The 14,919-nt window shown below is 38.3% G+C and overlaps 1 protein-coding gene across 1 annotated transcript; it reads left to right on the top strand.

The window, feature by feature from the left end:
- The first annotated feature begins 917 nt into the window (after positions 1-917).
- Positions 918-11,549, top strand: LOC131737853 (pancreas/duodenum homeobox protein 1-like). Its single transcript, XM_059029637.1, has 2 exons — positions 918-1,404; positions 9,243-11,549. Exons 1-2 carry the CDS (start codon positions 1,002-1,004, stop codon positions 9,629-9,631), a joined length of 792 nt encoding a protein of 263 aa, XP_058885620.1. The 5' UTR covers positions 918-1,001; the 3' UTR covers positions 9,632-11,549.
- The last annotated feature ends 3,370 nt before the right edge of the window (positions 11,550-14,919 follow it).

Consider the following 14,919-nt stretch of genomic DNA (forward strand, 5'->3'; position numbering starts at 1 on the left):
TCGCGACTCATATGAGACGCAGGTTCATTTCCCACAGGTCTCAATAAAGGAAAGTGTGTTGTGTTAGTTACAATAATGTTAGGGTTTTAGATGCTGTGTCTGAGGGTAATAATATAACCCATGCAAATGACACAGACCCACCCTGTATACAAAACGCCAGTGATTCAAACCAAGCAAGACCTTTAGGGTTTATTTTTCTGGAAACTGCCGTGGCAATAGTGTTTAAAGAATATTCACTACGTTTTTCAAAAAGGTATGTGTTTGTCTTTCTTGAGCTTTTAACGTGGGCGAAACTGCAAAAACAAACAGAGCAATGAATAAAACTCCGAAACTTGGTGCTTAAAAGTTTAAATATGTTTCCATGTGTTTAACAACAATGGAATACTAAGTAGTACTTGTATTGCGTGCTTGTGGAAAACAGAAGCCTATCTATCTGGGAGTAGAATCAGCCTTTTTTACTTTATGTTTGTGTTTATTTGTAATCAGTGGTCCTAGGCCTTTGTGAATAAAGAGTTGATAAGAATGTCAATAGTACAACTGACAGAGCAAGGCTGGTGTCTGGTATCCGAGATTAAAGTTTTTAACTAAAGGATTTCTGGAGCGATACGCTCTCACCAGAACCCCTGCCTCCCCTCCTGCGTTAGCCTTGAATTAACCCTTTTTGACACATGATAGGTGTAGCTTAATACCCCACGTGTGAACGTTAGGGTTTGCCAAAGGAATTGATTGGCACCCGGACAATTTTCCATTATTATCAATCTGCACAAAGTGGAACAAAAACACAGTCAACCGCGTGAAGTTTGCCTTGTGATTTTATCTTTGAAAAGGCAAACCTATAGGTTGTCGACCTTTGGGTCACGTGATTGTGTAGACACGCCTACGCGAACCCATTGCTAGACCTGCACAAACTACAATCCAGGTAGTCTTGGCAAGTACACTCAGCATTACTCTCAGAGCTTGGGTAGTTTTTATGTTGCCCTCTGAGCCAGACCCCTCCAGTCATGAACAGTGAACAGCACTATTATGCCTCCGCTCAGCTTTACAAGGATTCGTGCGCTTTTCAGAGAACGCAGAGCCAGGACTATAACCACAGCCCACCGCAGTGTCTGTACATGGGGCGGCAGCAACTGGCTTCTTTCTCCACACCGGCCCTGGGTGGTGTAGAGCAGGGCAGCCCTCCGGACATTTCTGCTTATGAAATACCGCTAATTCCCGAGGACCCCGGCGTCTCCCACCTTCATCACCACGCGTCTCAGCATCACCACCTTACCCACCAGCAGGTGATGGGATTCGGGGACATGGCGGAGATGGCACTACTCGATGAGCGCAGCAGGGTCCAGCTGCCGTTCCCCTGGATGAAATCCACGAAATCGCACGCCCACACCTGGAAAGGACAATGGCCAGGTAAAGGATATCACAGTGAGAGTGAAACTTTGGGTGTTCAAAGTTTTAAACATGAGTTCAACTTACCATTTTAAAATAATAGATGGTAGGGTTAGCAAACTATTATTATTATTATTAGTAGTAGTAGTAGCAGTAGCAGTAGCACTAGCAGTAGCAGTAGCAGTAGCAGTAGTAGCATTCAGGTTTCAATAGCACTCTATTATAGTCTATCGGTTTACTTCCTAATCCTGTGTTGCATATTCCACTCTTTTACAAACGCCTCTAATAAATATTTTATTAACACTTATGTTCAGTCAGTTGCAAAATGCATAAATTCAAGCTTTTAACACGAAGCTACACAAACGTCACCTCAGTTATTTCTGTGCGTTTTCTAGACAACTATTGCATTGTGTTTTGAATGGCGCGCAAAGTATAAAACTATCAAAACGCATTTTTGTTCAATTATATTACTGTTCCATACTGTAGTGTACTCGTTTCCAGGAAGTTTTATACTGTACAATTCTGTTATTCTGTCAGATACCTAACGCTCCGTTATATTGCCTTTTAAATTACAATAGACCCATAAATATATATCCATAAATAACTATATTAGGACTACTGCTACTACTACTACGACTACTGCTGCTGCTGCTGCTGTTGCTGCTGTTGTTGGTAGCTGCAAACGAGTAGTATAATTCTTATAATTCAATTCAAGGCTGCATGTAGAAATGCGTAGGCCTAGTGTGTGTGTGTGTGTGTGTATATATATATATATATATATATATATATATATATATATATATATATATATATATATATATATATATATATATGCTACCACAGTGGGTTCTGGGTCCACTGCAGTTCCCCAAAAAACAAGCCAGTTGTTATAATCTGCTGTAGCCTGCTGAAAGTCAATCAGTCATTAGTACAGTATTTAACAGTATATGTTGACCCCACTATATCGTACAGTGCTTTCTAGAAGATCGAAAGGCCTACAAGCAATGGTGTATCTGAACTGTTTTCAATGTGAAATGGCTACTGTCCGAGGAAACGACATTAGAAACCCAATTTCAACATGTAGGATACATGGCCCCTTAGATATATCTAAAAGCTCAATTCCCCTTACAGTGTAGCTGTACCCGACACGTTTTAAACATGGAGTCGCTAAGCAGAGCGCCGGAACATGCAATGTATGTGCAGTACACTTACGGGTATTTGAAATACCCCCGAACAAAAAGCATGAACTTGTTAGATGAGGCATTCCATTTTGGATGTGTAATTTAATGATATGTTGTAATCGATAATAAGGAGCAGCAGCAAGGCACGCGTGATTGAAAACAAGGATCTGCACGGCGAAAAATCAGCAACCTGCTCTACTGCAACGCCGTCTGCTAGAAAACGAAGCAGGAGCACGCACATACACACACACACTGACACACACACACACGCGCACACACACTGACACTGACACACACACACACAAACACTGACACACACACACGTGCGCACACACACTGACGCACACACATACACAGACACACACACGCACGCACATACACATACGCACGCACACACACGCACGCACGCACGCACACACACACACACACATGATATGCCCAGTGTATAAGTACAAATAAACATTATTACTGGTAACGTTATAAACAAACATTATTATTATTATTATTATTATTATTATTATTATTATTATTATTATTATTATTATTATTATTATTATTATTATTATTATTATTCAGGTTTCAATAGCGCTGTAATATATACGTTTATAACCTAATGTTGTTCTGCTTATTGAGCACTTTCACTAACGCCGCTACAGTTATATATATATATATATATATGTGTGTATATATATATATGTGTGTATATATATATATATATATATATATATATATATATATATATATATATATATATATATATATATATATATATATATATATGTTCAGTCAGTTGCAAAATGCATTTAATCAAGTGTTTATCATGGAACTCTATCTATCTATCTATCTATCTATCTATCTATCTATCTATCTATCTATCTATCTATCTATCTAATATATAATATATTAAAATGGTATCTAGCTGGAAAGTATCTTTTAAAATCATTAAATACATGGTGGAAATGATGGCAAAATCTTGATGTATCAGGTTTAGATGTTTGAGGGCAGCTGTATTTAGATCTGGCACTTTTTGTATGTGGGATAACAATATAATATAATATTGAAAGTATTTCATTTATTGCATTGCTTATTCTTGGGGTATGTTATAGAGCAGTTTAGAAACAGAATGGGTCTGTATGTAGGGCCAAGGGTGTCTGTTCCTCTCCTTGTATGCAGCATATCATCTCAATATAAATATTTCAAGTAAACCATGTTTAACTCCACAATACGTTGTCTTGGAGAAAGGGATTTTTCTTCACATTACCTGCTGCTCACAGAGAACAGGCTGGTTGGAAGAGAAGCACCTGGTTGCTGGCAACAAAGGTTACATCTCAGGGAAAATATATTGCAGAGTAGAACAAACCGGATTCCAGCCTGAGGTGCTGTGGGGTCTGTGGTTTCTGTCGCCTTCTGTGCTGTAGCAATTAATCGTCAGAAGCGCAAATTCGCAAAACCCATTGGTTTGTCCGCTGCTGCCACCATTTTATTTAGTCGTGATTGTATGCTTTTACACTGTCTTGAGGAGGTAGGCGCTGACAAACTGGGAGGCGAGTTGAAGCAAATCATTATATTCTAGATTTTTACCATCTGTAGAAACAACACTGCTTTCTTTACATAAAGAGAAAACATAACTATTGAAAGATGTGTTGCAGTACAACAAGACACAGGTATGTCTTCATGAATGAAATGCTTGTCAAAGATTGGAAGAATTCTGTAAACTGCATTTAAATTAAAATGTACATTTTTCAAGAAAACAGATTTTTTCATATATTTGGAATATATGAATGCAAATTATTTTGGGTTAAATGCAACAAATAAGATCGTCTTAAAAATATAAAGCAAGCTAAACCGCGTTTTACGAAGGACACTTTTCAATACTACAGGCCTATATATAGTTTAGAATGACAAAATACTTTTCTCGGTAGGGCTAATAGTTTCGGTAAAGGCCAATCATCAATTAACAGTTTTAATTTACTGATTTACTGATTCATGTGGATGTGCTGCCATTTATTAAGAAAAAGGTGTGAAATAAATATCGTGAAACACTTCTAGTCCTTCCTCGTTATTCAAAATCATTTCCATTATTGAGTACTGTGGAGCGCGTGGATTCCAAAAGAGGGTTCCTGCGGGCGTTCTATATGGAACTCTTCGAACCATATGTAGGGTTCTGTATGGGGCACTGCGGTTCAATGTGGTGCTTTTGTAAAAAAAAAAAAAATTAAATGAGTTTGTATTCTACTGTTTATTGTGCATAAGGTGTCACAACAAACATAATGCCATAGTTATATGGATATTATTTTTCTTCTCCTTCCAGTGTTCAAGCCAATGTGAGCCATATTCAAGCCAATGTGAATGCCTTTAATTTTCGAGAATAACTCCTGCGATACATGGTAGAGGGTGTTGTGATATACTCGGTGTGATTGTATTCGTCCTCTCTAAAGCATGGCACGGTTTGGACACCTGTTTCCCCAGGTAGTGGAGCAGCTTGTGAATATTTCGACAGTTCGCTTGATAAGAGGATAGTTTGTTAAGTAACTGCAGGCTGTCAAGTCGTGTTTGACGAATTCGTTAACTACAATGCAAATGTAATAGATTATTCGATATGAATACACATCCTGTTTGTCATTTTTGTGTGTATAAAGCGCTAATATCCCTAAACAAAATAATACAAGCATCGTATTAACAGCTGCGAAAATGTGAAATAATAGCAACACACAGCAATACATTTTATATGCGTAAATAAACGAATGCATTTTAATAGTGTAACAAGTCTATGTTGGAACGATGCCCGCCTTGAGCACATGACGAAATAACATGCTAAACTAGACTGAGGGATTCTAGAACACAAAACGTCTTTGAACAGTCCAGGGTTCTATTTCAAAATAATTTGAGAACTGTGCTGAGAAGTGATTGCATTCCCTCTTGATCTTTTCCACTGACCTCTTTCATTTTTTTAATATGGCGCTAAAATTGATTAAAGTTTCTGTAAATCAGTGCCGACGCTAGGACTTACTGGGCCCTGGTGCAATACAGCGCAACCTAAAGAAAACCTTTTGAAAATAAATACATCGGCAGCAAAATCCGAACCGGTCAAAAAAGGAGCCTTTTTATTTTCCAACAAACCATATTAACGTTATTTTAAGACGCGAACAAGACAGTAATCGATATCCAAACATTTTAATAATCAATGATGTAACAAGATTAATCAATGTGATTAATAACTAGATTTAGTTCATATTTAAACATATTAATAGCTTCAAATTAGTCACAAAACGTATAATCATATAGGTATCAATTGGGTTTTTAAATTAATGTTATGAAGTACAAAAGTTATATGAAAACATTTCTATAAACACACACACACACACACACACATCTCTGCATCTTAACCCACAGTGCAAATACATTACAACCCATAAGCCAAAACATCATTCTGTGAACACATTTAAATGAATATACCAGAGCAGCATGTCGTTTTAATACTGGGTTTCTGCCCTCCCTTACTTAAGGCTGCATTCCGTGAGGCGGACAGACTTGGACAGACTGGGACTCGGTCAGCTTGTTCGATGAGGATATGGCGCCGCGTAGGCGTGTAGTTCCGGTTCTGTTCTCTCATCGGCTGGCAGTGATTTGGGGATGCTGTTTGTGCATTGTTGGGATGATTTTTCATACAGGCAGAAAGTTCCAAGCGGTACTTATATCATATGTAATAAACTACAACATTAATATTATAGGTCAAATATATAGACATGTCGCTATACAGTACAAACCATCGTAAGTCGAGGCTACGCGTGTTGCATTTTGCCAGTGTTACATGTACAGTTGTAATTTACCTAGAATACTGTGAATTAGCACTACAGCTATGGCCAAAATGTTTGTATCTCCCTATATAGAGTCATGTGAAACCTGCTGAATAATGCTATGTTAACATATTGAATTACATACCGCTTTGTAGTTTTCCATAATTAACGAAAAACTGACAGCAATTTTAAAAAATGACATTTCGAAATCCAACATGAAATACTACTATTAGTATAAGTATCGTTCTGTAGTTTATTTGTTAAATAAAACATCTAAAGAATCTTTTTTTTTGTCTCAATCCAAAAAAAAAAAAAAGTGTAGGTGATACAGAACTTTTGTCCGAGCTGCCTGCGTGGCTCCGCCACGTCTCACCGCGTGGAACTGCTCCTCGAGCAGACCGGGCTGTGCGACCCAGCCGGGAGAACCCGAGGCTGCAGAATCTAAAACGCAAAATAATGATTATTATTATTATTATTAAAAAATGTTAGACAATTCAATAAAATGAATTTGTTGCATTTGTATGCAAAATAACTCAAAGCGATGTCTGTTTTTGTTTTTGTCATATTGACGCCGGTATGGACTTTTGCATTTAAAGCTCATTTTACGGGTGCAAGCTTGTCCCAGTGCTAACTGTTAGTGAATGTGTCTCTCAAGGAAATCGAGTGCTTTACCAGTGCCGTTTTAAGCCCTTCAATCGACTGCAGCAGCCTATCCATGCGCGGGAGTGCAGTGTAAATACAGCGGTCACGACACCGGTATAATGCACAGTACTCAGCTACTTCGAAACGCGTGTGATAGATACACGTATACGTTGAACTTCTGAACGCTCTCTGTATATTACAGTATTAACCAGTCTGGATTGCTATTGATCTTAGCCGCTCTTACCTAGACCAAGCATTAATCCAAGATACTAAATTATTCAATGTTTTCAAAAGATTAAAACAAACTGCCTTAAATTAAATGCCCGCTGTGTTGATATATAATTTTATAATTATAAAGAAAGAGTAATGTAGTCTTTGGAAGTTGAGACCAGCCTCTGGCAGACTTCTGTAGGGCGATATTTTTGGTAAAACCCGTTTTAAATACACAGCAGGTTTTAATTCTGCTTTCAAACCGTTGCGCCCGTGTGAAACGACGCTGCTGTGGCGATATCCCTATATTTACTGAGAGTGAGAGTAACCGATAAGATTAGCCTAACACATGACTAATACAATTCAGCTTTCATGATCTAAAACTCGCTATCGCGATGCTACCTGTCTGTGCTCCCGGGCCTACTGAGCTGTGTCTTCTATGCGAATTGAACCTGTCAATAACTAGAAATGACGCAGTTTACACGTCATGGATATTCGATTTTTGTCTCACGCGAAATATCCTCTCTCCGGAGGTTTGACACAAGAGACATTTACTGCGCCGGAGAACCAAATGTTCAACAACTAAACAGAAATGGAATGGAACAGATCATAAAGGCAATAGGCTGTATTTGAGATACACAGAAAACAAATCTTTACCAAGACACAGCTCATCAGGCTGTACAAAATACGAACAAAACCCCTAGAATTGCTATTTAATTCGTAAACACTTTATTTACAGTATGGGTTGTGGGTTCAATTAAGGGCTTTTGTCAAATGCATTCTAACCTGCCAATCGATATGGTATCATTCTCCTTCGATATGTTATTGCCATGTTATAGTTTCTATTTAGATATAAATAGAAATACAAAGAAGCGTTTATAATCTGTGGAATAACGTTTGTGTTTGATTCTTACAGCACTTGATCTACAGTCCGTGATTGCACTATTAATTGGATTTAAGACGTGAAAGATGTGGCATTCTCCTGGAATTATGCAATACTGTTATTATTATTATTATTATTATTATTATTATTATTATTATTATTATTATTATTATTATTATTATTATTATTATTATTAATAATAATAATAATAATAATAATAATAATAATAATAATAATAATAATAATAATAATAATTTACATACATTTCATTATTGGATTTGGTTTGTTTTGTTTGTATTGAGATGAAAGAGTTTTGATTGTAGCTATTTCCTGTTTTGGCGTCCATGACCTATATTCACACTATTGCACGCGTAATCAGTTTTTATGTGTTTTTCCACAATGTTAAAAATACTTACTGGGGAATCTCAAATCCGAACCAATACACGTAAATAATTGCTGTGGTCTTCCCAATGATGGCTGCTCCAGGAAAATCCAGTTACATTCCAGTCCCATCTATATATGCAGGGCGACACCAATACATCCAGTGCATACATTACCGGGTGAGCATTAGTGACCTCTTCTCGTTCGTGCATTTTCTAATGTACTCACTTGTGTTTTTACACTAACCTTTATTGAAATCCTATGATAATTATTGTATAGTTCTGCCAAAGTATTGTAGTTTACACGAATCGATTAAATATACTACTTTGGTATGGATTTCTTCCTCCCTCTCCCTTACATTCTTGGTAATACTATATATGCAAGCTGAGCCTCCTGTGCTGTCATTATTATTATTATTATTATTTATTTCTTAGCAGACACCCTTATCCAGGGCGACTTACAATTATTACAAGATATCACATTATTTTTTACATACAATTACCCATTTATACAGTTGGGTTTTTACTGGAGCAATCTAGGTGAAGTACCTTGCTCAAGGGTACAGCAGCAGTGTCCCCACCGGGGATTGAACCCTAACCACTACTCCACACTGCTGCCCAAGCAGTGTGAATAGAAGCCGTATGAATAGAGCCTAAGCCACATCAAATACATACATATTAGAAATGGTTGTTAATCTAACGAATGTGAACCCTGATTTGAATGCTTTATTTCATTTCAAAGCTCTGCTGTCTGTGTTTTCCACAGGTGGGTCGTACATGGCGGAGCAGGAGGAAAACAAGCGCACAAGAACCGCGTACACGAGAGCCCAGCTTCTAGAATTAGAGAAAGAGTTTCTCTTCAACAAATACATATCCCGACCACGGAGAGTGGAACTGGCGGTGATGCTCAACCTGACCGAGAGACACATAAAGATCTGGTTCCAGAACCGGAGGATGAAATGGAAAAAAGAAGAAGACAAAAAGAGGACGAGGAACGGTGACCCAGAGCAGGACTCCTCCGTCTCCTCCGGGGATTTGAAGGACGAGCCCTGTGGCGCTTCGACTCTGCAGACCAGGGAATTGGTCACCGCCAGCGTCGCTTCTTCTCCGCAGACCAGCATCACCCAGGGGTCCGCGTTAAGAACCCCAGCATGATGATAATCACGGTGGACAGCTGGAAATCAAACATGTATTATATTACTGTACCCGGAAGAGTGCTGAAAAAGACACGGCGAGATTCAGTCAAAGCGGAACCCGTGTGGTAACATTAACACCCCTTTCAGAATTAAACGTAATCCTCAGAAACGGAAAGTAAATGAAGCATTTTTATTGGAGGGGATGATGTTCAGGGAGCTTTTAGAAGGACAAACTTCCCAGAAAAGTGCTTGCTTTGTGTTCTGGTTCCCGAGGATCTCCTAGTTTCTTTGGACTGGTTCCCCCCACGCGGTCAACGCCGCCGCCTTTCCCTGTGTTTTTACCGTCGGCTTTCTGCATGGTGGAGAAGACTGCGTTCTAACGTGCGTTTACCAAAGAAACATAGCAGTGAGGCTTTGATACTTTTGCACTAGAAAACAATGAATTATCATCATTATTATGAGTATTATTACTATTACGCGCATTAATGTGGATTACTGGATTTAGAGACTGCCAAGGTTACTGTAGAACGATATATAATGGCGTGATTACTTTTCTTGCTTCACAGCTGAAGTATGGATTTATTTCCCGAAACGTCTTATGTACATCCAAATTTATATATATATAATCCAAGGAGGCTGAAATATCACCTGCATTATAAAGTATAATAATAATAATAATAATAATAATAATAATAATAATAATAATAATAATAATAATAATAATAATAATAATAATAATAATGCAATTGCCTTTGTAGTATTTGTTGTTTAAAAAACACTGTGAATTGAGGAAATGTGTATTTATTTTCAAACGTTGTGAATCACGAAGTATAACATGATTCCTGGTAGTTTTTTTAAACAATGTTGCTGATTGTGCATTGCACACCCTTTACAACCTTTAAAACCAGTGAGTTATTATAACTGTACAGGAATATACAACAAGCCTTACTGTCTGTGTCTGTTTCACTCATCAGTCACGTGTTTATGTATCGCGTAACTGTGTGTATAATACTAGGGATGTATATGAGTTACTGTGTGGATCTCTCATCACATTGCAGTACTAAGTGATTGTAATAAAGAAATGTGGGGATTCATTTCATATCAACATCATTTTATTTGATCGATTCCTAACCTGCCAGTATAATTCTTTAAATTCATCTCTACAGATCTGGTTAAATGCACTAGAAGTGCTGATGGCTACGAGTTCAGACGTGCACTTGAAATGCTGAATTATCAATTACACTACATTTGGTTTGTAACAAAGGTAATGACAGCATGTTGTGAATACTTGCATGCATGCTACATCGCTTTCCAGGGTAGTTATGAAGGTTTATGCACGTAGTTAGAGAGTCCTGTAGACTTTGTGACTACATGAGGAATGCTATATACAGCCTGATTTTCAGAAGGCGCAGTTCTACAGAGAATATCGAGCTCTCAATGCATTTGCACTGTGAGTTTTTTTGCTACCTAATTATACGACTCGATTTTCAACAGGGGCAGGTTAATTTCTCCGACTCGCAACGCCCTTTGCGACTCCTGCTTACGACTGCTTTAATTGAAACGACAATTGATTTTCAGGTTCACTAACAAGCCAATTAGTCACATTGCAATAGTCTGGACTTCCATTCAACTGGAAAACAACGAGGCAGCGCACATGTAGTCGCAATAATTGGAAAAAAGAAAGGAAAATACATTCTTAGCACCCAAGTTGAGCTTTTGCTCGATGATATTTTAGCACATCAAAATGTTCTTTTCGACAAAAGCTCAGGAGCCACTGCTAAATAATAATAATAATAATAATAATAATAATAATAATAATAATAATAATAATAATAATAATAATAATAATAATACAGTGTGCCTATAGAAAATAAAACAATCCTTAATTTATTTCAATATCACAATGTATTCTCTGATGCAATATCAATATTCATATTCTTTACATGCAATCTCTGAATGTTTCTGTATGTTTGTGAAAAATCATAATAAAAATGTTAAACATTAATGTGCGTTTGTTACATGTGTTTTCGAATGGTCATATGTTAATTATGTGTTTGATATATTCTAACATTAGCCAGCCTCCACTTATAAACCCCTGTTCGAATTTTCTAAACAAAGCGCTGTTCACATTAAACTTGCACAGTTAAAGAATGATGATGTCTTCATTCCTTGAATGTGGGGATATTGCAACATGTGTGCAATCTAGTACACCGAGCACGTTTGGGAAGCCAGATAACTGATAATATTTGTGTTGGGTTCTATTTTGTTCCACATCCCCAATTGGAAATGGTGTACACCCTTGCCCCACGGAAAAGTGCGACATCAGTGAATATCTTTGACATGGAAGACTGTCAGATGCCTGCTGATCTGTCCCCAGCTGTTGTCTGGATGGCACCTGTTGCATGGAAATGAAGGGCTACTGTAACCTTTACAGGTACAGGCATAGCGTGACTGCGGGCTGTTTGTGATTCTAAATCAAGCTTAAGCAGATCACACAGCTCTGTTATAGCGCCTATATCCGATCTGTATCTACGCATAACTGGTTGTAGAGTTAGATCTGGAAATGTCTGACGGGGACGAACTATTCTGGGTTTACGGCAGGGTCGTGTTTTCCTCGTCCCTTCCCTCTCGTGATGCAGTCGGAGAATCGGAGGCGCTTGGATATCCTCCTTTGTAGATCACAGCTCAGTCGTCCTGTCAGCGGTCACAGTTATCACAGCTCAGTAGCCCTGTCAGCGCTATTTTGGTGTTTTGCACTGTTTTAAAATAAAGCGTTATTTGCAAAATAGAACCAATTATGCATTTCAATTGCTTAACAAGCTGTATTGCGAGTGTGTTTTCAAAAAAGTGCAAAGCCTACAATTCCATTGCGCCTGCACTGACTTCTACGACTTTTGAAAATACAGTTTGCAACTTGTCTGGAGTCGCAAAGGTGTTTTGCGCCCTGTTTTTCCCTCTGCCCCTTTGGGAAACCAGGCTGATAGTGTCTAATGATAAAGCGTTTACCATTTATAAAGTGTTCCAATTTCTGACACACGAACATGACTATTGTTTTTAGAACAGAGGCGTTCTAGAGTCTTCCCCTGGTACCCGGGGTTTTATTCAATACAACACTTGTATTCCATGTAATGGGTTCTAAATGGAATCATATGATCTAATAGAACCGAATTATTATATAGATTCTATAAGCGATTTATTCCGAATTGTAACACCAAATGCAATACAAACAAAAACAGAGTAAAGCTGAGGGAACACTGCCACTTTTCAGGAACAGTGTTTGAAACCTGTTCCAGGAGACCGGGAGACCTATTCTGAGGCAACTTTGGACTGAAAACCGAGTCTCCTGAAACCAAGTTCCAATCCACAAGAGGCTTCGTGTTCCCTCAGCTTCAGACTACTTACAAGCCCTTACATTAAATGTGTTAGTTGTTTGTTTCTGGTTTGGTAATTATTTTGTGTCTGTATTTTTATTTCTGAAAACACTTGCTAATAACAATATTGTTATGAGGTTTCCTAAAAATATCAAATGTGAGACTCTGGTCTTTAGGTCAAATATACAGTTATTACAGCAATTATTAAGACATGGGTTTTCGTGTTACATATTGACCGCATTAAAACATGAAATGTGGTCGACAATTTCCACACAATTTTATACTTTCTGAACATTTAAAAAACAAGCATACTAGAAGGTTCCTGTGGGCGTTCTATACAGAATCATTAGAACCAGTGGAATAACAGAACTTTCAAATATGAAGCGTCTAATTCTGGAACCCCTAATGGTTCTATAATGGTATCCAGAACTCTGTTCAGTTATATAACAACGGTCCTTTGATGTAAAATAAAAGTTTATTCTAACACCATAAGGACCCTTTGGGAAAGATGAGAGTAAGCAAGTCCAGTCTTAAAAAGGTTCCCCATCAAACATCTCTTTAAAATAAAGCGTTGTGCTGTAGCCCGGAAGCTCTTTCATGGGAACCCAACACGAAATGCAATGACGAAGACGTTTTGATTAATTTTATAGATATTCTCACATTGTGTCAACAACATCCGATACGGTTGTTACCACTGGACTGGTGAGAATGTGTCACTGACTTCATGTCACTGATATAACCTAGCCAAAGCCTGCCTCTCTTATCATTATTATTTATTTCTTAGCAGACGCCCTTATCCAGGGTGACTTACAATTGTAACAAGATATCACATTATACATTATTTCACATTATACAGAAATCACATTATTTTTACATATAATTACCCATTTATACAGTTGGGTTTTTACTGGAGCAATCTAGGTAAAGTACCTGCTCAAGGGTACAGCAGCAGTGTCCCCCACCTGGGATTGAACCCACGACCCTCCGGTCAAGAGTCCAGAGTCCTAACCACTACTCCACACTGCTGCCCTTCATCATCATCATCGCATGTAGCGCACCTCCCTTCAGAGCAGAGAGTATGATTACACACACACACACACACACACACACACACAATCTGACACACACACACACACACACACACCCTGACACACGCACACACACACACACACACACACACACACACACCGTGACACACACACACACACACACCGTGACACACACACACACACACACACACCCTGACACACACACACACACACACGCACACACACACACACAATCTGACACACACACACACACACACACCCTGACACACACACACACACACCCTGACACACACACACACACACACACGCACACACACACACACACACACACACACACACACACACACACACACATACAGTATATTGCATTAAGTAAACGTTTTACTTTTTTGTTCTTGGTGCATCCAGCCATTGTCTTCATTTCATAATGTATTTAACTAGGAGAGTCCCATTGAGACAGAAGCCTCGTTTACAAAGTGGTCCTGACACAAAAACACAATGAATTTTCAGCATACACATAAGTATAGGTGTTTTCAATTGATTTCAATGTATACCAAAATGGTCTTCTTCTACAATGCCTGAGTTTCATACTGGATTGACAATAACCCCATGCCTTTAAGAGCTGACGCAGGCATTGATGATATTGTGCATGTTATTAAACCACACTGAAAACCAGTTCCATTGGAGCAAATTACTGTCGAAACGTGGCCCCTTGTGGCAGCACATGTGAACTGCACTTTAAACAAATCTGCACGCATGGGAGCGTGCTTACAAGAAAGAAAGAAAACAACACATCTATCCTTTAATCATATACACCTGAGGAGTGGATTTTTACTATACGCCTCGCTCTTCTATCTTAAAATAGTTTTTTTTTCTGAACGTACAAT

Source organism: Acipenser ruthenus, chromosome 8 (assembly GCF_902713425.1).
Source record: "Acipenser ruthenus chromosome 8, fAciRut3.2 maternal haplotype, whole genome shotgun sequence".
Classification (NCBI taxonomy): Eukaryota; Metazoa; Chordata; class Actinopteri; order Acipenseriformes; family Acipenseridae; genus Acipenser; species Acipenser ruthenus.